The sequence below is a fragment of the Neovison vison genome, chromosome 13 (genome assembly GCF_020171115.1).
Source record: "Neovison vison isolate M4711 chromosome 13, ASM_NN_V1, whole genome shotgun sequence".
NCBI lineage: Eukaryota > Metazoa > Chordata > Mammalia > Carnivora > Mustelidae > Neogale > Neogale vison.
In genome coordinates, this window is record NC_058103.1 from 9,521,581 (window position 1) to 9,546,247 (window position 24,667).

The 24,667-nt window shown below is 55.0% G+C and overlaps 1 protein-coding gene across 2 annotated transcripts in view; it reads left to right on the plus strand.

Annotated features, from left to right (window-relative positions):
- Positions 1–24,667, plus strand: part of SYNE3 (spectrin repeat containing nuclear envelope family member 3) — an 84,908-nt gene that overhangs the window by 22,878 nt on the left and 37,363 nt on the right. For both annotated transcript variants that reach the window (XM_044230134.1, XM_044230135.1), the window contains exons 2-4: positions 8,714–8,871; positions 18,429–18,601; positions 19,448–19,757. In XM_044230134.1, coding sequence (XP_044086069.1) covers positions 8,728–8,871; positions 18,429–18,601; positions 19,448–19,757 — 627 coding nt within the window. In that variant the 5' untranslated portion in view covers positions 8,714–8,727. The remainder of the gene's footprint in view (positions 1–8,713; positions 8,872–18,428; positions 18,602–19,447; positions 19,758–24,667) is intronic.

Here is a 24,667-nt window from a genome sequence, read left to right on the forward strand (position 1 = left end):
ATAAACTATCCTGGCACACCGATTAGAAGAGGCTAAGATTGAAGACCTGGCCGTGGGGGAATGTGCGGGAACCAGAACCCTCACACACACTGCTGGCGAGAACGGACGGGGGTGTGGCCACTTTGGAAAAGGGCCTGGCAACTGCCAGGCTACCAAAAAGTGTAAACATCACACCAACCACGTGATCCAGCCTCTCCACTCCTACGTATTTCTGCAAGAGAAATGAAAGGGAATGTCTGTGCACAAGTGTTCTGAGCCACTTTATTCGTAAAAGCTGTAAACGGTCCGTCCGTGCTGTCTGCGCAGAATGGGGCCGTTACAAAGTGCAGGAAGGAATGAGCCATTGAGACGGGCATCCGCGTGGATGTATCCCAGAGGAGCTGTGGCGAGGGAAAGGAGCCAGGCCAAAAATATATACACACATACATAGTGCATCATACAATTTATGTGAGATCCTCCAGAAAAATGCCTAGTGCCCTGCAGTGACCCTGCACACATCAGCGTTTGCCGGCGATGGGGTGTGGACAGAAGGGAGGGACCGGAAGTGGGATCAGGAACCCGGGGCGTGATGGATGTGTTCTTTATCTTGAGTGGGGTGATGGTTTTATGGGTGTACATGTCAAACCCTATAAATTGTGCCATTTAACAATGCCTTATTCATCAGTTATACTCCCAGGGAAGCCGTTGGAAATGAAGGTGACCCCATCTCCAGTCAGCTAACCAATAAGATGAGTCTGACCCTGCCCTCCTTCAGAGAAGTCCTCAGCACAAAGCAGCAATGGAACAGGAACAGCGCGGTCCAGCGGCTGGGTCCCATTCTGGGTCCGTGGCTTACTAACCATTCTGTGCCCGCTCCCCCGAAGCAAAACCCAATTTTCTTTCCATGAGATGGAAACCATAATCCTAACTCCCTCCTAGGTGGGAAGGAGAACATGGGGAAATCCACAGATGGTGCTTAGTAAACCTATAATCAACAGCAGCGTACACAGTGTCCATGAGCTGCTGAGGAAGGAGGGGTGGTTGGGCAGGGAAGGAGGAAGCTGGAAAGGTCTGCACCTCTCTCGGTGGCTCTACGTGGATCTTGGAAAGGAGATCAGAGAAGTGTCTGTTGGAAGGAGGTGCAGAGGGGTGTGGTAGGAAGGGACTTACCAGCCAGAACTAAGCTGGAGGAGGGGGCAGCACCCAGACTCAAAGCTTCTGGAAAACCCGACAGTGTGCCTTGTGGTGCAGCAAAGCGGAGCAAGGGTTAGCGGGGAGCTTGGTCCTTGAGGGTCACGAGGAGCCCTGGCCTCATCCCCCAGTCCAAGGTTTCTCAAATTAGGACCTGAGGGAGGTGTTTCTGGAGGCCACAAGTTGTATGCCAAATCTAGTCTAATAAAAACAAATAAAAAGTTAAAAACTGTACATGTTGGGGCAATGCTCTCAGATTGAGAGGCCAGATTTTCACCTAGCCGAAAGTTCTCATTCCTGAAATTTGTCTTGGTGAGAGTGGGCTCTGAGAATACGTTACATGCAGCCACGGTTTCTCCTTTAAAAAGGTTTGCCATTGCCTTCTTCCATGGGGGAGCCGCAGAAGGCGTGGGGCAGGGTGTGCGTGGTCGCTGTGGCCACACTTCCCGTGGGCTACGGTGCAGACCGTGCAGGGCGGGGGCTCCAGTTCTGGGGGAGGTGCTGTGGGAGGTCGGGCCAGAGGCCAGGCAGGTGTTTTGGGTTCGGGGATGACTGTGGGATTTGCTGCTCCCTGGGGAAGACGCCCCCGCCCCACCACCTCCGAGAGAAGGCGTGAGGCACGGGGACCTGATAGATGCCTCAGCTTTGCAGGGCCAGTGAGAGGCCTGGAGGAGGGGTGTGGGGATGTCTGTCACCGCCATGCTGTCACAGATCACTTGGGAAGGGAGGCCAGGGCAGGTGCAGGGACAAAGGGCTGACACCTCATCCTGGCTTCCATCCCATTGGGCCAGATCTTCTCAGGCCCGGGGCCATGGAGCCTGGGGCAGCACCTGCAGCTGGCCTGGATGTCCTCCCGTCCCGGAGCCTTAGGGGGTGTCATCACGGTGTCCTTGGGACTGTGAGCCATGTTTTTACTGCCGGAGCCTGGATTGAGTCATGACCCACAGTGTGAAAAACCAACACCCACCTAACAATCTCTTCTGAATCAGAAGCCAGTAGGACCGCCTTGACCAGCCTGAGCTACCTCGTGCCTGTGGTCTAAGGCTCTCTGTCCCAGCCAGGTCGGACTAGTACTCTGACACCCTGCCCAGTGCTCTCTGATCTGCATCTGACAACCAGTCCCTGCCTCCTTGACTTCTCACCGCCCTGCCCACGCTGCCAGGAGCCGGCAGTGATCCTGGAGCCTCAAGATCCCTACAAGGAGCCCACCCCTTTGAGGCCTCTGACTGGTCCCCGCCTGTCCCCTGCCCCCCCCACCCCGCCTCCAGCCGGCAGCTGGAGCTGAGCACACCTGTGCCCCAGGAGCCTCTGCCCTACCCCAGGAGTGCATTCTCCCCCCATTGTCTCTTAGTTGCCCTGTGCATTCTCTCCATTCCCAGATGTTTGTATTTGACCTTTGACCATGTTCACTGAGGTTAGTGCTCCCTGGGTAGAAATTGTGGCTGTGCCTTTTGACGGAGAGCTTGGCTTCAGTTGATTGAGAGGACTGGGAAACGCTGTTTCAGAATCAGAGTCTGGGGCAGGAGCTGGGCCGGAGAACAGTGTTCACTGCCAGCGGCCGTTTATCCATCACGGGGGCTGTTCGAAAATCATTCTCAGAGCCCTCGTTGTGAAAGCCCTCACTGGCCGGTCCCCTCTGGGCTGGAATTGTAAAGTGGACCCCACAAGCCTGGTAGGATGAGGGGGTTTTGGTATCAGCAAATGCAGTGGGCAGAGGGTAGGTTGCGGTGGCCTGTCGTCTGTGTGGCTTTGGGGCTGTCCCTTAGCTTCTCTGAGCCTGTCCTTCCCTCTGAGATGGGACAGAGCCCAGCGATTGTCCCGGCTCTGGATTCAGGCCCTTAGAGGCTGTTAAAAGATGAAATAAGGTGGTGCCAGACTCTGTCCCCGCTTTTCATGCTTTGCTCTCAGAATCACCTTCTGGGCATGCTGGGCGTGAGAGAACTGCCCCAGGAACGTCCTGGTGCTCTGAACGACACTCTGAACGCTGGCCTGGCCACATCATCATCATCGCCGCACGTAAACAAAAGAATGCATTCCCAGAATCCACTTGAAATAAACTTTGGGATTCAAACCAGCTGCCTGAAATTCCATCTGCATCCATGAGAGCAGCGGGAATGAGTAAGGATGGAAACTGTGGCCGGGCAGGAATGAGTCACGGGGAAGCTGGGCGAGTCACGGAAGGGGCGCGCGCCCCGTTCCCCGGGCTCAGGGTCAGCGTGTGGTGGGGGGCACTGGCCGGGCTGGCAGGGCAGGCACAGCGGGCTGTCACTCTCCATAGGGTCTGCCACGGGTCCAGGGGTTACTGAAGTCTGTGTGCTGAAGGCTTCTGGGTTCCAGAACGAATGCCAGTGGCCCCGCACTGCAGGACTGTGGCTGCCTGCCGCAAGGGCCAGATCTCTGAGCAGAGGCCCAGATTTCCCCCTGGAGGAGCCTTCTTGGAACTTTGATGTTCATCAGAGAGGATCCGCGGGTTCCCCGCACTCCATGGGCAGCCCTCACTGGGGTTGGGCAGCAGGGGGGCCACGGACAAAGGCATGGAAGCTTCGTAGAACTGTGGTGTTTAAGAGCAAAGGCTTTGGACGCAGGCCAACCTGAGTTCAAGTCCCGCAGCTTCTACTTAACGTCCCTCCGACTTCGGGTGACATTCTTAGTATCACGGATCCTTAATTTTCTCAGCAATAATGTAGGGGTAATGCCGAGTCTCTCACTGGGGCTTTGTAGGATAAATGAGTTAATAGCCGTAAGTTCTTCGTCCTCGAGTTAGGCACACACACAACGCCAGACCCTTGTTGCCTATCGCAATTATTATCCTCAACCCTGCGTCCGCCCCTTGGGACAGGCTCATTTACCTTCCTGGGTCTGTTTCCATCTTTGTAAATTGGAACCAATAATCAGCCCCATGACAGCCACTCTGTGAACCTGGCTTTGCCCCTCTCTCTGCCCGGGAGGGGTTGGGTGTCCTGGGGTACCGCGTTCCCCATTGGAATTGGGCGAGGTCCTTAGCAGCGTGGCGACAGCTGCCAGATCCCCAAATGGCACGTGTTACAGTGTGTGCACGTTCCCAGAGGAGGCGTTGGAGGGACTCAGCAGGGGACTGTCCCAGCCTGTTCCTTAGGGAGTCTGGTGGCACCGCAGAGCCAGGAGGGACCTGCACCATACCACCTCAGCTCTGCGGGTCCTGGGAAGGGGAGGGAGGGTCTGTGCACCGACTGTCAGGAGACGGGCTTTGAGCCCCGGCGGGCCGTCAGTAGTCAGAGTCAGTGGTTTTGTTGCTGCAGTGCTCAGTCCCTGCTGCTCAGTGGCTCCAGTTGCGTGGAGAAGGTGGCCGATCTCCCGGCTCCCTCTGGTCTCCTCACGGCTTCTTGGCTCCCGCACCCCTGCGTCCGCTGGCCCCAGAGGTTTGCCGCTGGACTGAGTGGATTTGACTCACAGAATGAGGTTGAGCTCTCAAGTCTGAAGCCGTGGGTCTGTGTGTCTGGTCTCTGCGTTTCTTTGTTCTTGTTTTTCCCCAAAGATTCTATTTATTTGTCAGAGAGAGAGGGAGAGAGAGCGAGCGAGCACACAAGCAGGGGGAGCGGCAGGCAGAGGGGGAAGCAGGCTCCCCGCTGAGCAAGGAGCCTGATGTGGGGCTCCATCCCGGGGCCCCGAAATCATGACCTGAGCCCAAGGCAGACACTTAAACGGCTGAGCCGCCCTGACGTCCTAGTCCCAGTGTTCTTACCTGCGAGGGGAGAAGTGTGGGGGGCAGCACTGGCCTTGGAGCACCTGCTTTCCTGAGGAGGCCCCACGACATCCTACGAGGAAGGTGCTGGTGGACAGGGGGAGGTTGGGCTGAACTCCCGCCATGGGGCAGCATGAGTCGGCCACCCCCTGTGTCACCTCCCTCTCAGGTCGGGGGGGGGGTGCCCTGGGCCAAGTGCCTGGCGCAGTGTAGGCAGCCCTGTTCGTGCCTTTCTCTTCCCTTTGGGCTACATCTCGTTTCCAGCACCCTCTGCCACGGCACACACTCAACTGCGTTTGGGCCCTCACTTTGCCCTGAGCCTCCCTCCTCAAGCTCTAGTTCAGCTCCCCCCCCCCCCCGTTTTGATCCCACAAGTCCTGCCAGCCTCCTACTAACATGTGAGCCTCTCACACTTAGGGGTTTTGACCCGGGTTCCAGCTGAGCCCCTGATCTGTCCTGCCTCGGCTTTATGCCTGTGCCCTGGCCTGGCTTGTCTGTCGTCAAGGTCAAAATGTCATTTCTCTTCCTGCCATCATTTGTGGTAACCACACAGGAGGCTGGAAACTGGGACCGTTTCCTTTCACTCTCTCTCCTCCTACGGACCAGCCCCGTGCTTGCTCCCATAGCCTTCCCTCAGGGGTCCTCCTGCCCCTGCCCCTTTCGGCCCTAACCCCCAGCCTCCGCCCACCCCTGTGACGGCTTCCCCTCTCTACCCTCCCTGGCCAGGGTCACCTGCCCGAAGCTCAGAAATAGTCGTGTAGCGAAGCCCCATTGTTAGCTCTTGTGATTTAATGTGTTAATAAAAAATTGTGTGTTTATGCATGTATATCTCATCGATTTCGTCTTTCGATAACTATGGGGTGTTTTTTTTAAAGATTTTATTTACTTATCTATTTATTTATTTAGCGAGCTAGCACAGGAAGGGGGCAGAAGGAGAGGAGAGAGAGAACCTGAAGCAGGTTCCCCTCTGAGAGCAGAGCCCTACGTGGGGCTTGATCTCAGGACCCTGAGATGGTGACCTGACCCGAAACTAAGAGTCTGACCTTCAACAGACTGAGCCCACCCAGGGCCCCTGATAACTGTGTTTTCAGGCGATTGGTTTTCTTTGTAATTCTTTGCACTCTATTGTTGGCATTTCAAGCCTTTATTCAGAGAAAGCTCTGGAAGTTGGGAGCTGTCCCCCCGCTTCCCTCAAACCACCCCCACACCGGCCCGAGCACATTCGTCTGCAGCCCACATGCGTGCTCACTGTGCTGCTTCTCTCCCATGAGCTGTTTTAATTTTTTAAAAGGAATTTGTTTACTTGAGAGAGAGAGAGAGCCGTGAGCACAACAGGGGCAGGGTGGGGGGGTGGGAGGGAGAAGCAGACTCCCTGCTGAGCGAGGAGCCGGACGTGGGGCTCAGTCCTAGAACCCTGAGATCATGACCCGAGCCAAAGGCAGACGCCTCACCGAGCGAGCCACCCAGGCGTCCCTCTCCTGTGAGCTTCTTGAGACAGGCCTCGCTGCAAGCTTGTGTTGAGTTCCCGTGCGTGTCATGGGGAACGAAATGGTTGCAAAACAGGCTAAGATGCCCCGGTCTCCTCAACTCTGCCTGGGGCTCCCCGAGCCCAGCCTCATGAAATCCCTCCGTGGAGGCCGATCCAGGGGTCTGAGGCCTACCTGAGCCCCGCCGTACCCCGCTGCACCCCAGGTGTCCCATGTAATGTACATCGTACAACGTGTAACGTGCAATGTACATCGGGGTCTCCAAATCACCCTGCCTTACAGGCCCTGGGCATTTGCCGCCAGAAGGGCTCTCCCAAGCCTCTCTCGGGCCGTGTGGCAATGAAGAAATGAAGTTCTTGCCAGCAGTCCTGCCCCCAGAAACTCTGGGAGACTCCTTTCTGCCCCTCCCCTGCCTTGCTTTGTAAAGTTACGTAAAAGCTGAGCTTTCTGGAAGCCAATCAAGTCCCACACTAGACGGGAGATTAAAGACACAATGAACCAATTTAAGCGCCCACACATTCTACTGTGCTTTACAAACAGAGCATTCAAAGACAGGGAGTGGCTTCAGGGAACTTATTAAAATTGTTAGAAAAAAAAAAAATCAAAACAGTTCTGAAAGGAAAACAACAGGATGGGACGCTGAGCTCCTAACTGCGGGCCCAGATCCCCCTTGCGGACCGCCTGCTTCGGCGGCGAAGGCCCGTCCCCTGCACGCTGGGGACACAGCCCAGCCTGTGCCGGCCCTGGGTGGGAGCTCAGAGCCTCAGGCCCTCTGTCAAGGCTTGTTGGACCACAAGCTGATGATCAAGAGGACAGAGCCAACACACAGTTCAACCTTGTGAAGAAACCGTTGTTTTTTTTTGTTTTGTTTTGTTTTTTTAATTTTTATTTTTAAAGGGGTGGTTGCTCTTTCTAGAAAATTCCCAAAGTGCCTGTGGAAAAATAAGGAAACCGAAGCTTCCAACTCTATGTTTCCACCATCCACAGGCCAACAGTCTCTACCCGAGCAGCCTCCAAGGACACTGTGCCAGGAAAAGAGAGGCCTGAGGTCACGTGGGATGTGGCTTCAGCCACTGTGGGCCACGCAGTCAGTCACGTGGACCCGTCGTGACCTGACTGCCTAACCTTTCCCCAGGAGCTTAGTTTTTTGTGGCTCTGTTTGGTAGTGTTGTAACTACTAAACATACATTTTTGCTTAATGTTTTGGTGTTATAGTGTAAGAATTCTCCATCATCCATTCATTTTAAGCGTACTTTTCGTGGGCTGCATAATATCCTGAAAGGCGGGGAACCCTGCATCCCTTCACTAATGCCCACTGCTGGGCATTTGGGTTTTTCCAGTTTTGCTTCATTTGCCATTTTAACCAATGCTACATTCATTTTTCGGCGCCTTAAACTTTATACCAGTTCTGGGCCGTCTCAACATTGGCAGAGGGCTGACTCTGTGCAAGGCGTTATGGGAGGTTGGGGATAAGCTACACACAATCCCTTCACGTAAGATGCAGATATAAATAACTTTAATCTGAAGTCGGTTATCGTGGCATAAGCAGACAACTAGAGCTGGAATACAGAATAGTTTTGCCTGGGTTTAGTGGGATTTTAGGAAAGTTACAGTGAAAATCTGAGCCCTGGTGTCTGCCGCTGAAAGGTAAGGGTGAGGGAATGGAGGGCACCGTAGGGAGGGCTGCTTTAGCTCCGGGATCCAGGCTTTCGGGCTTCCGTTAAGGCGGCAGAGCAGGTGGGTCAGTTGAATGTCCGTGGCCACCACAAGCTAGGTGTCTGCGGCTCAGCGGAAAAACACCGGTGACTGTCCCCCATGGACCCAAGTTCGTGGAGAGCTAGCAACAAGACCCCTGGCGGATGGGGCCCGTCCCCAGCCCTGAGACGGTAATAATCAGGTGGGATTCTGGGGCTGACCTCAGCTTGCGTGATGCCAAAAACTATTTCTCAGGGTGAGACTACTCGATCCATTGAGATCATGATTCCATTATGTGTCATGGACATCTCAGACTGTATGTGTTGTGGGATTCTCCTTTGGAGGGGCTTCAACCCACAGAGACAGAAGAGGGTTGGTCCTGAGTCCCCAGCTAGGGTGAGCGGGAGGCAGGGACGCCGAGAGGCTGGGGAGGACGTCTGCCAGTCCGGCGCCCAGGGCCCGCTCTCCCATAGGAGAGACCCCGTCTCCTCTGTGGTCCTTTGGAGGACTGTGCAGCCGAGTGGGAGCACCAGGAGGGGCGCTGGTGGGCTGCGGGTCTGTCCCCAGTGTTGGTTCCACCCCACCAATACTACCCGACGTTCTCACCCGCTGGCCTGATCTCATGTCGTCCTGCCTTCAGCCCCCACAGGTGCCATGACTCAGCCGCCCCAGGAGGGCTTCGACAGGAGCGTGGAGGACGCCCTCAAGTGGATGAAGGCCGTGCAGGAGCGACTGCAGGTCAACGACAACACCCAGGGGCCCCGGGCGGCCCTGGAGGCCAGGCTGCGGGAGACCGAGGTATGCAGAGGCCGTGGCTTCCGTGGCCCCATGGCCTTGGCTGGGTCCCTCCCCCTTCAGACCTCAGGTTTCCGGGCTGATAAATGGCAGGGGTGTGTCTCAAACTTGGATGTGTTGGAATCTCCCAGGGATTTGGGTTGGAGTGTCGATTCTGATCTGGGAGGTCAGGGCAGCCCCCCCCCCCGGGCCCCCCTCCCCACCAACGGTATTGCTAACATGATCCGGGTGACGCAATTGCTGCTGGTCCTGGGACCATGCTCTCTCAGTGGCCGTCTGGTTCTTCTGCACCGGCAGAGGCTCCATGCGGCCAGATGGGTCTCTAGTATCCTCCCGCTTCCCTGAGTCCCTGAGCCAGACGTCCCTTCCAGGTCTGGGTGGGTCCAGATCGGCCTTCAGGAGGGTGGTTCTGCCCAGCGAGAAATGACCCCAGGGCCAGGGTCTGGCCTTGCTCCCCACAAGGCAGGGCTCAGGGTCTGTGGTGCTGTGCCTACTAGAAGTGCTGGTGCCCGGGGCCTGGCCTGGCACTGTGCTGCCCCCATCCACGGGCATCTGCTCCGGGCCTGCGGACAAGGCAGGAACATCAGCATGAATCAGAGACCTGAGTTAGACTCTCTATGCTGATGCTAATGTGCTGTGTGACCTTAGTCAAGTCCCTCTCCCTCTCTGGGCCTCAGTTTCCCATCTCTGAGCAAAGCCGTGACAGACACGTCTCTCAGGTCACCTCCATCGGAATATTCTGCAATTCTAACTTGTCACCTAACAATGGTCACTCTTAAGGGCAGCTGACCTTCTCTGACACAAACCGATCTCCCGACCAGGCTCGAAGTCCAGCTGACCCCACACCCACTGTCCTGGGTTGCTTTCTTTTTTTCATGCAGTCTTATTGATTTGGTGCATCTTTCTGAAAATATCTAATGCTCTTTTTAGAAATGGATGGTTGAAATGAAGAAATTTATATCACCTTTGTAAGGCTGATCATTTAAGGTTCAACACAACATTGTGAAGGAGGAGCCTCAGTTACATATGGGGAAACTGAGGCCTAGGTCATGTGATTCGTCCACATTGGAACCGTCTCTGGGTGGGACATTCTCTCCTGGAATTCGAATCTTCTGAGTCCTTGTCAGATGAGCTTTCTGCTTCCCTAGAGCGTCATGTGCTCCTCTGATGACCAGAGATGCTATTCACAATAAAACGTGCCCGGCAGGGCAGAAAGCAGGGCGTTCTGGTTCCTCCGACATTCTTCCCATAGAACAGCTCACTGGATTTGAGTGAGGCCAGGCTATGGAGTCTGGACATCTTGGGTTCAAATCCCAGCTCGCCTTCTTGCTTGGTTGTGTGAGCACCAGCCAGTCATTTGACCCTGTTGGGCCTCCATCTACTTCCCTTCTAGAAAGGGATGGCGCTAATTATCTCAGAATGGTGCTTCTCATACCTTCAGTGCCTGACTCTGGTGGACCAGAGACCTGGCCTTTTGAGTCACATTTTTTCACTAGCTTCCCCTGTGGCAGGCCTCAGACCATGGCCTTGGGACTCCCAGGTGATCAAATGTCCTATGATCAAATGCTTCCCAATTGGACAGTGAAGTGAGCGGAGAACCCAGAGCTCTTGAAGAACCCCAGGGAGGTTGTGTCTCCCAGCCTGGGAGATCAAGAGCATTCTCTGGGGACAAGCAACTTTACTGCTGAAGCTCCAGTACAGAGGAGGTAGTCGAGTGGGGGACTGCAGGGGTGAGGGTGGGGAGGAGGGGGCTCCAGGCAGAGGGAACAAGTAAGAAAGGCCTGGAGGTGAGCAGAGCCCGAAGCACACACTCGGAGCCCTAACAGGGCTAGTGTTAGGACAGCACCGAGTGTCAGGCAGAAGCAGGGGATGGGGCCAGAGAGGTGGCTAGGGGGTCAGTAGGGGACAGTCTGGAGCACCAAGCCGGGGGGGCTTGGATGTCTCTTCCGCAACAGGGGGGATGGTGGTTTGGAAATTCGGAGGGTCCAGGATTGAAGGAGTCCCCCACTGGAGGGGAGCTGGCAGCCCGAAGCCCCTTCCCGTGTCAGATTGGCTTTCCTCATCAGCAGCATTGCGATTGCCACCAGGAGGCACGTGTCCAGTGATCCGTCCTCCCAGATCCCTGAGAGCGGGGGTGCGACCTTCATTGGGGTGCGACCTTCATTCACCGCCTGTCACTTCCTCCGGGCAGCGCTCTCCGCTTTCACGTTTATTTTACAAAAGCCCTGTGAATGCTGTTTTACTGTGCCCACTTGTCAGTAGCAACATGTGATTCCTGGACACAGTGATGAGCCAAAACTCCGGAAACTGACCTCGTCGGGGCTTGAACCCAGGCATGAGTCCTGAGCGTCACTGGCCATCCCCATACAGGGGCCTGGGGCAGTGGAGGCAGGCGAGGTCCACCTTACCCCAGGGCCCAAGACCTAAAGGGGGACAGGTGTGCCCAGAATCCACGCCACACAGGGTGTCCTGATGTTATGATGGGATTCTCCTCCTCTAAAACCTTCCATGGCTCCCTGTTGCCCACCAAAGAAAACCCAGACTTCACCTGGTGTCCAAGTCTGCTCTTGCCTACTGGACCCTGCTTTCCGGCCTCAGCTGCTCCAGCCATCAGCCCGAGCAAGCACATGTCCTCTCCTGTTGGCAGACAGCCTAGATGTCCACTCAGCAGGCCTCTGGCCTGTGCTCTTGCCTCTACTTGGAACACCCTTTACTGAGTGTGGGTGTGGGTGTGCTTGTGAAATGAAGCACCTCCTCCCCACCCCCGCCTCTCCACCCGCAGCCCAGCTCCTGATGCTCTCCGTCCTGGAACACTACAGCCCTGTATGTACCCGCTGTGTCAGGGTACTACCCATCCCTTTGGACCTGGCACCCGTATACCGGCAGGTCATCACCCTCTGGTGGTGTGAGGTGGGGGTGGTAAGCCGAGGAGGGGGTCGTCCTGAGGAAGAGCCTGTGCCCACCCCTGGAGCCTAGGGGGAGGGGTCGTGTCCTGGGTCCTCCACCACCGGCTCTCCCACGGGGCTCAGGCATGCTTTGTTCTGGGCTCTGACATTTCAAAACCAATTTCGCAATAAGAAAGAAAACATTTCTCTCCTGCCATCCGGGGAAGGGAGCTGCTAGGGACTTTACCACCTCCCCAGTCCCTGGGACCTCTCTCTGGGATCTCGGGGTCTCCCTTGTGGGCCCCCCCACATCATTTTCTGGAGGGGCCAGGGTGTAAGTTCCAATCCAGCTGTGACACCTCATAGCTCTGTGGCCAGCAGTGAGTCTCATGCCCTCCTGCAAAGTGCAGGGAGGGTCCTCTCCCCCTCGTGCAGCTCTAGGACCCCCAGGGTGGTGGAAGCCTTCTGGGAAGGGAGACTGGAGAGTGTCACTCTGGGAACTAGGGCTCTGGCAGGCTGAGGTTCGAATCCTTGCGTGGCCGTGGTGCCTTGGGAGAGTTTCTGGAACACCTGGAGCTTAAGAGTGTTGGGGTGGAGGTGGGGTGGAGGGAACAGGGAGGCAAATGGCTTACTGGGGCCCTTGGCCAAGTGCAGGCCCCCTGGCAGAGCTGGGCCGGTGGGTGAGGTAGTTTCTCGTGGTTTCGATGCAGGAATGGGCGCGTGCTGACCCTCCCTGCCTGTGCCCGAGCCTCCAGGAGCTGGTCTCCTGGTGCCCGGCATCTCGTCTCTTTGCCCTCTGGTTCCCAGCCTCCGTGGCCCTGCTCTGGGGCCACGCCTCTGCTGGGCTGCTTCCTGGCTGGCTTCCAGACCCCCCTGCCCAGCTGTGGTCAGAAACAGGCTTCATTCCCTAGGACTTGGCTTCCAAGTGCTGGACGCACTGTGCCTGAACACCTCGTGCTCCTCTACTTCTGCTCAAGCCCCCGTCGCAGAAGCTTGCATGTCACTAAGAGCTGGCGCCAGTGCCACCTCCTCATAAAGCCTCCTTGGGTTTCCCCACGTCCCTCCTTGGAACTCTGGTCATGACCTTGTTGTGTCTGTGGCTCATTTACAGTCCTCTGTGCTCTTGGCTGCAGACCCCACCACACCCTGCAAGCCCTGGGCTATATTGGTTCATCCTGGACCCCAGGACCCAACACAGTACCCAGCAGAGTACTGAGAATAGTACCCAATATAGTACCTACCATCGTACCCAGCATAGCACCCAGCATAATACCCAGCACAGTGCTCAACTCAGTACCAAGCATAGTGCTCAACACAGTGCCTAGCATATGCCCAGCGTAATACCCAGCACAGTACTACACATAGTACCCAGCATAGTACTCAACACAGTAGTGAGCACAGTACCCACCATAGTGCCCAACTTAGTACCCAGCATAGCACTGAGCATACTACCCAGCACAGTGCCCAGCACAATGCCCAGTATATTACCCACTGCAGTGCCTGGCATAATACTCAGCTCAGTGTCCAAGTCTGTACCCAACACAGTACTGCACACAGTGCCCAGCATAGCACTAAGCATAGTACCCAGCACGGTTCCTGTCTCATCCTGGCTGCGTAGGTGAAAGCCCAGACTGACCCTGTTCCTCCAGCTTTCCTGATCTGGTTGTTCTCCTCTCCCCTGAAGTTTTCGCGCCATCCAGCCCCCACCAGACTGTGACTCTCACTGGCTCCTTAAGCAGGATCATTCTGTAGCTGCAGGTCGAGTGCCCCTTCCCAGCTGGCCAGCGCCTCCTGCCAAGCACTCCTGGATCTTGCCTTTGATCAGCTGTAAAAGAGCTTCCCACCAGCCAGAGAGCGTTGTCCTGACAGCAGTGAAGGAAGGTGGAATTGGCTTCTTAAAAGCTTAGGCCCAGCCTCCCGGCCCCAGGCTGACGGCAACTACCCGACTGGTTGATATTTTGATTTGGGGACAGATGTTTGTGCTTTGGGCCAGGAGGGGCTGGCATTCTGTCTGCCTTTGGGCCTGGCCAGCTCTCCCCTGTATGGTAGGGAAACCTCAGACTCCCTCCCTAACAAAGGGCAGAGATTTGAGAGGGCTGCCGTGTCCCCTCCATCCAGCCTGCACCTCTCCGAGCAGAGGAGGCAGGAGAGCAAAGGGCCAGAGGCCTACAGGAGGTCACACTGTCAGGACACTAGGTTGTGGGAAAGGGGCCGTTGTTTCCTGGGGACTTTCCAGGCCTGGTTGGTGCTCTCTCTCTGGGGGTGAGACTGAGCTCAGCGTCTTACCCCCCAGCCACTGGCCCCTTGGGTTTATAGAGCCAGATTCTGACAGAGCCTCATTTGGGGGGCAGGTATGAGGAGGCCACTCCCACTGCTGTGGAGAACTGTCCCGCAAGGCTCCAGGTTTCTGTGGGTTCCCAGCGCCCTTGCCTATGAAACTGCCATTGCCGGGGCACCCCTCTTGTGAGCTCAGGGTGTGGGCATTCCGTCTACTCCTCAACACTGGGGGTCAGAAATTTCGGGTCCTTCATCAAATTAGATCTCTGAGATGACAAGAAATTCATCCTGAGCTTCACTGCGGGACCCCTTCTCCTGAGTAGAATGACAAGGTCTGTGCAGGGGGTGGGTAATCTCCCTCAGCCCAGAACATTCCGCAGGGGCCCCCAGATCTTTAGTCCATGCTAACTTCTAGGGGGTCTTTGTCTTCCACATCACAGCCTGATACTGAGAGGGACCCAGCAGCTCTGTAGGGTTCTTTGGGGTCCTGCTGTATCCCCCTGCTTGGCCAGGCCCCAAAGCAAACAAAACCTCTTTTCCCCTCTTGGGGTAGCTCCCTGTTCTCCACGCTGCCTGTACCACCCGCCCCGATGCTCACAGACCACAGAGAGCCTGAGGAAGGAGCTTGTTTAATGTCACTCTTTGAAAATACAGGGAGGAGGACAGGCCTCTACCATCGTCATCACCGTAACTGGTAACCATTCTCCTAGGAGGTGACAAGGGCTGGCACCACTGCCCATTTGCACGTGCTGGAAAAGGCAACCATTCTCCTAGGAGGTGACAAGGGCTGGCACCACTGCCCATTTGCACGTGCTGGAAAAGGCCTTACATCATATCTCAACCTTTTACAAAGTATATTAACCCAGTAATGTTTTAAGTAACTGTATTTGTTTAGATTAATGGCCTAACCCTATGAGGTAGACCAAGTGGGGATTGTTGTCACTATCTCAGGGTGTGAAAGGGAGGCCCAGAATGATCCGTTGACCTGCCTGGGGGCACACAGCCATCAGTGAAGTGACATCTGGTTTCCCTCACCCGGTCCCAGTGCCCGTCACAGAGAAGGGTCCCAGAAAGCCAGCCCCCTGGGGCTTCATGCCGAGAAGGCTGGCAGCCAGTCGCCAGGGAGGCAGGTGCGACAACAAAGCTTGAGCGGTAAGCAAACGTGCTGTCACCGAACAGGATCAAAGGTGGGAACAGTCAGAGCTAACAGTGGACAGTTGGTAGCTGACAGTGGAGCATGGCCAGGTGACGGTGTGCCCGCGGCTCTCCCTGCATCAGGGAGGGTGACCATGACCCTGGATGGCATCAGGCTCGCATTTTACAGGCCTGGAGAGTCTTAAGTACAGTGATGAAAGTCACGCAGGTAGGAGGGAGTGGCTTTGGAATTGGAATCCAGTTGCACTTTTATTACAGAGACCACACTTTAGTGGCCAAAGAAGTAAATAACGCCCGTCAGTAAGGAGACGACCTGCTGTTAACCAAAGGCAGGCTAACTGCTACACGTGGTGTGTTAGTCTCGGTCCTCCAGGAGGCCAAGGCCAAGGTGAGATAAAAGCTCAAGATGGTTTAGTACTGGGAATCCTGGCCTCAGCATCGGGGAGCAGAAAGAAACAAAAGGTGCCCAAATTGGCAAAGAAGAAATCACTCTTGTCTGTCTTGGCAGATCACATGATTCTCTATGTAGAAAACCTGAAAGCCTCCAGCAAAAAATTGCTAGAGCTGCTGCAGGAATTCAGCAAAGTGACGGGATATAAAATCGGTGCACACAAGTCAGCTGCATTTCTATATATGAACAATGAAGCAAAAGAAACAGAAATCAGGGAATTGACCCCATTTACAACTACATCAAAAACCATAAGATACCTAGGAATAAACCTAACCAAAGAAGTAAAGGGTCTATATTCAGAAAACTATAGAACACTCACAAAAGAAATTGAGGGAGACACAAAGAAGTAGAAAAACATTCCATGCTCATGGACTGGAAGAACAAACATTAAATGTCTGTGCTTCCCAAAGCAATCTACATGTTCAATGCAATCAATCCCTACCGAAATACTATTGACATTTTTCACAGAGCTGGAACAAACAATCCTACAATGTGTATGGAATCAGAAAGACCCCAAAGAGTGAAAGTGATGTTGAAAAAGAAACCGAAGTTGGCGGCATCACAATTCTAGACTTCAAGCTCTATCACAAAGTTGTAATCATCAAGACAGCATGGTACTGGCACAAAAACAGACACAAAGATCAGTGGAACAGAATAGAGAGCCCAGAAATGGACCCTCAAGTCTGTGGTCAACTCATCTTCGACAAAGCAGGGAAGAATGTCCGATGGAAAAAAGACAGTGTCTTCAACAAATGATGTTGGGAAAATTGGACAGCCACATGCAGAAGAATGAAACTGGACCATTTCCTTACACCACACACAAAAATAGACTCAAAATGGATGAAGGACCTCAATGTGAGACAGAAATCCATCAAAATTCAAGAGCAGAACACAGGCAGCAACCTCTTCGACCTCAGCCACAGTAAGTTCTTGCTAGACACGTCTCCGAAGGCAAGAGAAACAAAGGCAAAACTGAACGATTGGGACTTCATCAAGATAAAAACCTTCTGCACAGCAAAGGAAATAGCAAGACTAGAAGGCAGCCTACAGAATAGCAGAAGATATTTGCAAATGTCTTATCAGAAAAAGGGCTAATATCCAAAATCTAAAAAGAACTTATCAAACTCAACATTCAAAAAAACAAAAAATCCAGTCCAGAAACGGCCAGCACACTTGCCCAGACTATTCTCCAAAGAAGACATGCAAATGGCCAACAGACACATGAAAAAAACCATGTGCTCAACATCACAGTATCAGGGAAATACAGATCAAAACCACAGTGAGATACCACCTCACACCAGTTAGAATGGCTAAAATTAACAAGTCAGGAAATGACAGGTGTTGGCGAGGATGAGGAGAAAGGGGAACCCTCCTACACTTTTGGTGGGAATGCCAAGCTGGTGCAGCCACTCTGGAAAACAGCATGGAGGTTCCTCAAAAAGTCAAAAACAGAACTACCCTATGACCCAGCAATTGCACTACGAGGTTTTTATCCAAAGGATACAAACATAATGATCCAAAGGGGCACGTGCCCCCCAGTGTTTATAACAGCAATGTCCACAATAGCCAAACTATGGAAAGAGCCCTGATGTCCATGGACAGATGGATGGATAAAGAAGATGTGGTATATATATTCAATGGAATACTATGCAGCCATCAAAAGAAATAAAATCTTGCCATTTGCAACATTATGGATGGAACCAGAGGATATTAGGCTAAGCAAAATAAGTCACAGAAAGACAAATACCACATGATTTCACTGATATGTGGAATTTAAGAAACAAAACAGGTGAACATAGGGGAAGGGAAGGAAAAGTAAAATGAGATGAAATCAGAGAGGGAGACAAACCATGAGAGACTCTTAATCATAGGAAACAAACTGAGGGTTGCTGGGGGCGGGGCTGGGTAACTGGGTGATGGGCATTGAGGAGGGCACGCGATGGAAGGAGCCCTGGGTGTTCTATGCAACTGACAAATCACTAAACTCTACTTCTGAAACTAAGAATAATACATTCTATGGTAATTAAATTGAATTTAAATTAAAATTTTTTTAAAAATCTCAGTATGTTTGATAGGGAAACATTTATGAGAGAAAATGAGTTGGGAGCCCCATCAGGCTGGGAGGGGCAAGGTCAGTCTGACGGAGGTCCGACCCCCCAGTCCGGGGGATCAGGGAGTGTCCGGGACTGTGGTGTGGGTCTAAGGGAGCCTCGTCAGGCCGCGGGGCCTCCCGGACCAGGCACCCATCAGAGGAGTTTGCTTTGGTGTTCCTGCTTGGTCCCTGGAGGGAGCAGCTGAGAGCCGTTGGTCAAGCCCACCCCCGCCAGTAGACCTGAGAGAGATTCTCACAGCCCCACACACCGTGACATGGACCTTGCGTTTTCTCATTTTATACTGAAAAACAACAATGAAAGAAAAATTGGGGAGCTAGTTACTATAAATGACCCCATTTTACAAATGAGAAAACCAAGGCCTGGGTTCCCGGGCGCGAATGTCGCTTGTCTGAGCTCACAGAGCTGGAAATGGCCAAGTGGGAAAGGGAAGGAACTTATGACGCCATCCGACAGCTCTGCGGGGGCGCGGTCAGCTCCGTGGCTCCCTGCTTCCGACCTCAGGGCCGCTAGCTGGCTGCCCACGGTCACGGGAGAAGGAGGCAGGGGCTATGGTGAGAACCCAGCCCCGCTGACCTCCAAGGCCTGGCTCTTGCCGTCATGCCAGTGTCTTGCCAAGGTTCTGTCCACTTGTACTTTCTTTGTCTCACCCCTGGAACCTGGCTTTTGTGTCCATGACAGAAACTGTGCCAGCTGGAGCCGGAGGGACGTGTGAAGGTGGACCTTGTACTGCAGGCGGCTGAGACCCTCCTGGCGTGCTGCCATGAGGACCAGAAGCCCCCAGTCCTGGCCCAGCTGAAGGACATCAAAGCCCAGTGGGAGGAGACGGTCACTTACATGATTCACTGTCACAGGTAGGGTGGCTGGGGACCCTGCTGGGGACCCTCCTTGTCCATCACTGCACTGTCCTGGGGTCCTCTGCCCAGGGGACATTTCTCCAGTCCTGGGATTGCAGGGAACAGGGTGTTCTCTGGGGATTTGGGCCAGTGCTGCCTACCTCTTTCTAATTATAATCAAGCTTAATGATGATAATAGATAGTAGGAGCCAGTCGTGTTTTGCCAACAGTTAGTTCTTAGCAGACTTGCCGTGTGTTCGTCCTTCAGCAGAATGGCAGAGTGAAAATTAACTTGATAGCAATTTAGCCTAGATTGTCCGCCTAGAACTGGGAGCCAATGAGGGATGGGGGATTAGACAGACCTGAGATTGCCCCTTGTTCTGCTGTGGTGACTTGCTATGTGGTCTTGGGAAAGTTACTTGACCTCTCTGAGCGCCAGGCTCCTCCCCTGGATAAGGGTGTAATCAAGTGATCCTTGAAGGTGGTTGAGAAGAGAGAAGAGGGTAACAAATGTCAAGGGCAAGGCACGGTAGGCCCCCGGTACATGAGAGCTAACAGCGACCGCTCCATCTTTATGAAACCAGACTGGTGAGTGGCTGGGGTGACTTGGCCCTGTGCTGTGGGCTTTGCAAGCCCCTTCACTTAGAATTCCATAGTTCGATGTTGGATAGATGCTGGATAGATGAGACCATCTCCATGTTACAGATGGGGACACTGAGGCGGGTGAGGAGTCAGGGAGATGCAGCCAGTTCGAGGCCCCTCTGAACGCACATGCAGGCCCCCAGTGCCCTGCCCCCCCGATACTCCCGCACTCCGGACGGTATTGGATGCGGCAGGTCACCGCCTCCCCCGCTCTGTCCGCAGCCGCATCGAGTGGGTGTGGCTCCACTGGAGCGAGTACCTGCGGGCTCGCGATGAGTTCTACCGCTGGTTCCAGAAGATGACCGTGGCGCTGGAGGCCCCCGTGGAGCTGCAGGTGGGCCTGAAGGAGAAGCAGTGGCAGCTGAGCCATGCCCAGGTGCTGCTGCACAACGTGGGCAACCAGGCCGTGCTCCTGGACCGGCTGCTGGAGGAGGCGGGCTCCCTGTTCTGCAGGATCGGGGACCCCAGCGTGGACGAAGAGGCCCAGAAGAGGATGAAGGCTGAGTACGGGGCGGTGAAGGCCAAAGCCCAGGTGCGTGAGGTGTGGCGGGCTCCAGCTTCGCCCCTGCGTCGTTCACCCCTGCCCTTTACCCACACAGCTAAGCACTCGCTCCCTGCGTGTCCGCCCCCCCCACCCTGGATGTCCTGTACTCACTGTCTGAGGTGCGGCCTCCCAACACCCACTCATCCACTGGCCCCCCGCCCTGCAGCGACCAGCCCCTGCGCCCACCCCGCGCCCCCCTGCCGCTTGCCCCGCCCCCCAGCCTTCGCTCTGAATAGGCGCCCTCCTGGCCGTCTGTTGACTCACTTCTCCGCTCAGTGTCTCCCACCAGCCTAGCCAAGCTCATGTTCCATAATCCCCGCCTCTCCATCCGCGCAGGGCCCCACCGGGGATCAGCCACTGCCACTCACTCTCCGCTGCCCACCACCCACTCGCTCCCTGTCTACCTGTTACCCCCTGCCCATGCCACGCACTCACCCACCTACCCCCTGACGACCACATACCTGCCTTCCATCCGGTCACCGCCCACCTCCACCCTCCCGCCAGCCTCTCCTGTGCCTTCGGGACACCTGGGGCTGCCAGGGGCTGTGCACACATGTGGTGCTTACCCCTGTGCTCGGACTGACGCAGTGATGCTGCCCTCTGCCCGCCTTCTCTCCTCTCCCTCCATCCCCCCTCCCTCCAGCCCTCCCTCCTCTGCTCTCCCGACCTTCCCCCTCAATCCTTCTGCACATTCTTTGCCCCCACCCCCACACATTGCTATATCCTTGCCCTCTTTTTAGTACAGATTTGATTGATTGATTGATTGAGAGCATGCAAGCAGGGGGAGGGGCAGAGGGAGAGAGAGAGAGAATGTCAAGCAGACGCCCTGCGAGCAGGGTCCAATGGGCCCATATATTCTTGATTTTTAACCAGTCCATTGAATTACTGATTTCAATTGGTATTTTTAAAAGAAATTGTAATTTTGTTTTGTGATCTCCACTGTTCTTTCTGTCATCGTGTGAATGTTGCCCTCCTTCCGGATCGGGGCTCCATCTGTCAGCGTTCTCACTGCATACAGTTCGCAGTCGCCATCTCGCTGTTCGGGTAGCTGAGGTTCCAGAGCCTGACGCTGCTGTGCGTTGGGTCTCCTGAGAGGGCAGATCATTTCCTTGGGGACTTTGTGGTTTGGAGCCGTGAGCTCACCCCAAGCGGGACTCTGTCTGCAGAACCCCCGTGGCTGGGGCCTGGCCCCTAAGTGGCCTGTGTGTGCCCCAGCCAGGCTCCCGTGGGAATTCACCTGCGTGATTCCTCTGTTCCGTGTCCATGTGTTCGCTGGGGAGTTCCTGTTTCCAAACTTGAACCCCAAGCCAAAAATATTCCAGAGGCTCCTGGATCCATACTCTGAAAGCTGATTGTTTTTTGTTTGTTTGTTTGTTTCTATTTGTTTGGTTTTATTTTTATCCCAGAGCCCAAGAGGAAACCCAGACTTCTTTCTTGTATTTTGCGTGTGGGGAGATTTTTTTGGTTCACCCTTAAGGGTTCTGACATTTGGCATTTGCCTCCGCCTCCTCTGGGCCCAAAGTCCTACTTCCTCTTCCAGCCTTTGCACTAACCCCAAGCACACCCGTGGGTTTAACAATCTACAGTTTTTGCTTGGGGTCCACGTGATGTCTCTTCCCTTGGTGTGTGCACACACGGGTCTGCGTTTAAACAACGCTTTGTTAAATTGTATGCAGCATTTTGGGCTGTCGGTCCTGGGGAGGTATTCAGGTTTTCTAGCCTGCCATATTGCTGGGTCCTTTCTGATCACAATTTAAGGACAGCAGTCCTATAACGGACAGGAATCCCGGAAAATCGTAGCAAGAACAGGACTCCCGTCCCCGAATGCTTGGGAAGGGACCTGGGTTCCCTCCAGGCTCTGCTGCTTCCCAGCTGCGTGGCTCGGGGCAGCTCATCCTATAAGCAGCCGGGCTGAGGACTGAATGCGTTTCAGGTGAGCCCTTTGCAAACTGGCAGGCGGCCTCCTAGCAGGAAGGACACCTCTGCTCTGCTTGCAATAGCAGTGAGAGTAAATAGGGACCACGACCACTACCACAGTGGAGCCTGGGACACAGCGGGGGCCAGAAGCTGTTTACAGAGTGAATGAGAGCCCCGCCCTTCAGCCTGGAGGCACAGGATTCCCAAGGCCCCCGGAGGGAAGGGACAGAAGGGCAGCTGTGCCGGGGACAGAATGGACAGGCGGGCCAGGCAGTCAGGGAGCCTGGTTCTCATATGTGAGGCCAGTTGGCTCTCCCCAAGTCCTGAGCAGCAAGGGCAGTGACTCTCCAGGTCTGCCCTGGGGCCCCGGCAGAGAAGGCACCAGCCCCAGGGGCCTCCTCCTTGTGACTTTACAGGAAACAGGTGCTGCTGTCACTCAGCAGACAGCCTCCGAGGCAGGCAGAGGACAGGAAATGGAACGTTAGGCATGGGGGTGTGTTTGTGTGTGTGTACGCATGTGTGCGTGTGTGTGGAGGGGGTGTGCCAGGGACCCCGGGTGAGCACCAGTCCACATGTGGAAATGATCACCTCAGAGATCCTCATGGTCCCTTCGGGGGCCCTCCCCCTCACTGGATCCGAAAGATCATAGAAAGCACGATTCTTCTTGGCGACGTCTGTCTTTTCTGAGTCTCTTCATGTCTTTGGCCTCACCGGGTCCTTCCAGCCTTCTCCGTGGTAGATAGAGCAGGTTTGCCTGGGCCTGTGCTGCAGACTTAAACAAACAAACAAACAAACAAAAAACCCAAGTGGCAGTCCCCACTGTCCCTCTAGAAAGACCCAGAAGGTTCTAGGTGACGCTCCAGCTAGGCTCTACCCCCAGCGGTGCCTCAGGTCCTCACCCTGCACCCTTCAGGTGACCTTCAGGGTCACGCGGAGAAAGTGGCAGGCAACAGCGAGTGGGAGATTTGGAACCCCTGAGGAGGGAGCACCGTTCAGGGAGGGAGCACCGTGCTTCCCGCGGTGTCCAGGAGGCAGAGAGCAGCTATCACGGTCTGTCTAGCAGAAGCTTGGGGGCTCCCATGTTTGCAGGGTGACCTGGTCCTGCACGGAGAAGTGAATTCAGCTCGGCTTCCAGCTGCTGGCTGAAGCTCGCAGACGCTGGGTTTTCGCTTCCCGGCCACCAGAGCCTTGGCAGCTCTGTTCCTCTGTTCCCATGGTCGGGGGCAGCTGCTGTCTCCCCCACAGTGGGCCGCAGCGGACCAGAGGTGCGGGCTGGGGAGGGCCAGGGCGGTCTCTGCGAGCCGACCGAAGGTCTCTGCAGACTTGCACGAGTGCATTGGCTGGGGCAGGAGCCGTAGCTTTTTCCAGATTCCAGAGGGGGCCTGACCTCCGGAACACTGAGAATTTTTTTTTTTTTAAGATTTTATTTATTTATTTGTCATAGAGAGAGACACAACGAGAGAGGGAACACAAGCAGGGGGAGTGGGAGAGGGAGAAGCAGGCTCCCCACTGAGCAGGGAGCCCAATGTGCAACTTGATCCCAGGACCCCGGGATCATGACCTGAGCTGAAGGCAGATGCTTAATGACTGAGCCACTCAGGTGCCCCAAGACTCAGAATTTAGTGAGCAAATCCAACTTTGGTGCTGTCCTTAGAGATTTAACTTCCAAGCCCAAGGTCCTCGTTAGTGAAATGAGACAGAGCCCCCCGCCACACAGACACCAACCCCCGGGACACACCCCAGCCTTGCAGCCCTAGACCACAGGAACATTCCGGAACTCTGTGCTAAGCAAGGCAGGCAACACTCCATATCCTGGGGCCCCTGAGTCTCCTTCATGGTCCAGATGCCTCCTGTGCACCTGCCGCGGACGTTGGACAAAGGCTTCTCCTTGCATGAAGGGCTCTCCCAAAGCAGATAAGAAAGCCGCCCCGGGGCAGGCCGCCGAAACGCTCCTAACCCAGGGACAGGACGAGGCCGGGTCAGAATGCCCAGGGATCCAGGCCTGTGCTCAGGGTGGACCTATGCAGCATCGTCCTCATCTGCTCGGGCTGCCGTCACACAACACCACAGCACAGATGCATTTCTCACAGTTTTGTAGGCTGTGAAGTCCAGGATCAAGGCATTGGCAGGTTTTGCTCCTGGTGAGGGGCCTTTCCTTGGCCTGCAGATAGCTGCCTTCTTGCTCTCATGGCAGAGAGGGGGACAGTAAGCTCTCTGCTGTCCCTTCTTCTAAGGGCACCAATCCCATCCTGGAGGCCCCATCCTCATGGCCTCAAGTGACCCTGATCTCAACGGACCCGCCTCCAAATACCAACATGTTTAGGGATTCGGCTGCAACACGTGAATTGGGGGGCACAGCTCCAGCTGTAGCAGACCTTCTTGTGTTAACACCTGCCTTTCCCCAGTGAAGGGTCCATTTCAGCTTTTCCCAAGCTAGTCAGCCGCCCGTTGCTTTCACCCTCTGAAAATCCGTGTTTGACTTCCGATGCGTTCATTAGCAAAGCCGCCGGTGTTGAGGAGGACAGGACGACAGAGGCACTGTGGGGGCCACTCCGGGCTGTGGCCTTTGCGACCACCCATGGAGGGAGACCCCGGACTCGAGTCATGGGCCAAGCCCTGAGGTGAGCCGTGGGACGCACGGCCAACCCCAGCCCTGGGGAGTCAAGAAGAGAGCAGGCTGGTTGCCAGCGGGGTCCTGCTAGTTTACTACGAGGTGTTTTTTTTAACCACCCATTATGTTTTGTGAAAGGGCCAGGCACCCAGCGGCGTCTTCCTCCCCCGGCTTCCCCAGACAGCTCTCGAAGGGGGCGTGTCCGTCTGACATCTGGCCGTGAATCAGAGCCGTTGGCACAGACCTACAGACATCAGTCCATGCTGCCCTTGTTAATTGGTTGGGTTTTGACATTCCTGACAGCCCCGCCCGCCACAGATGGTTTAATTGTTTGGTCCGATGTGGGAAGGCTAGGCAGGCCCCCATTTGT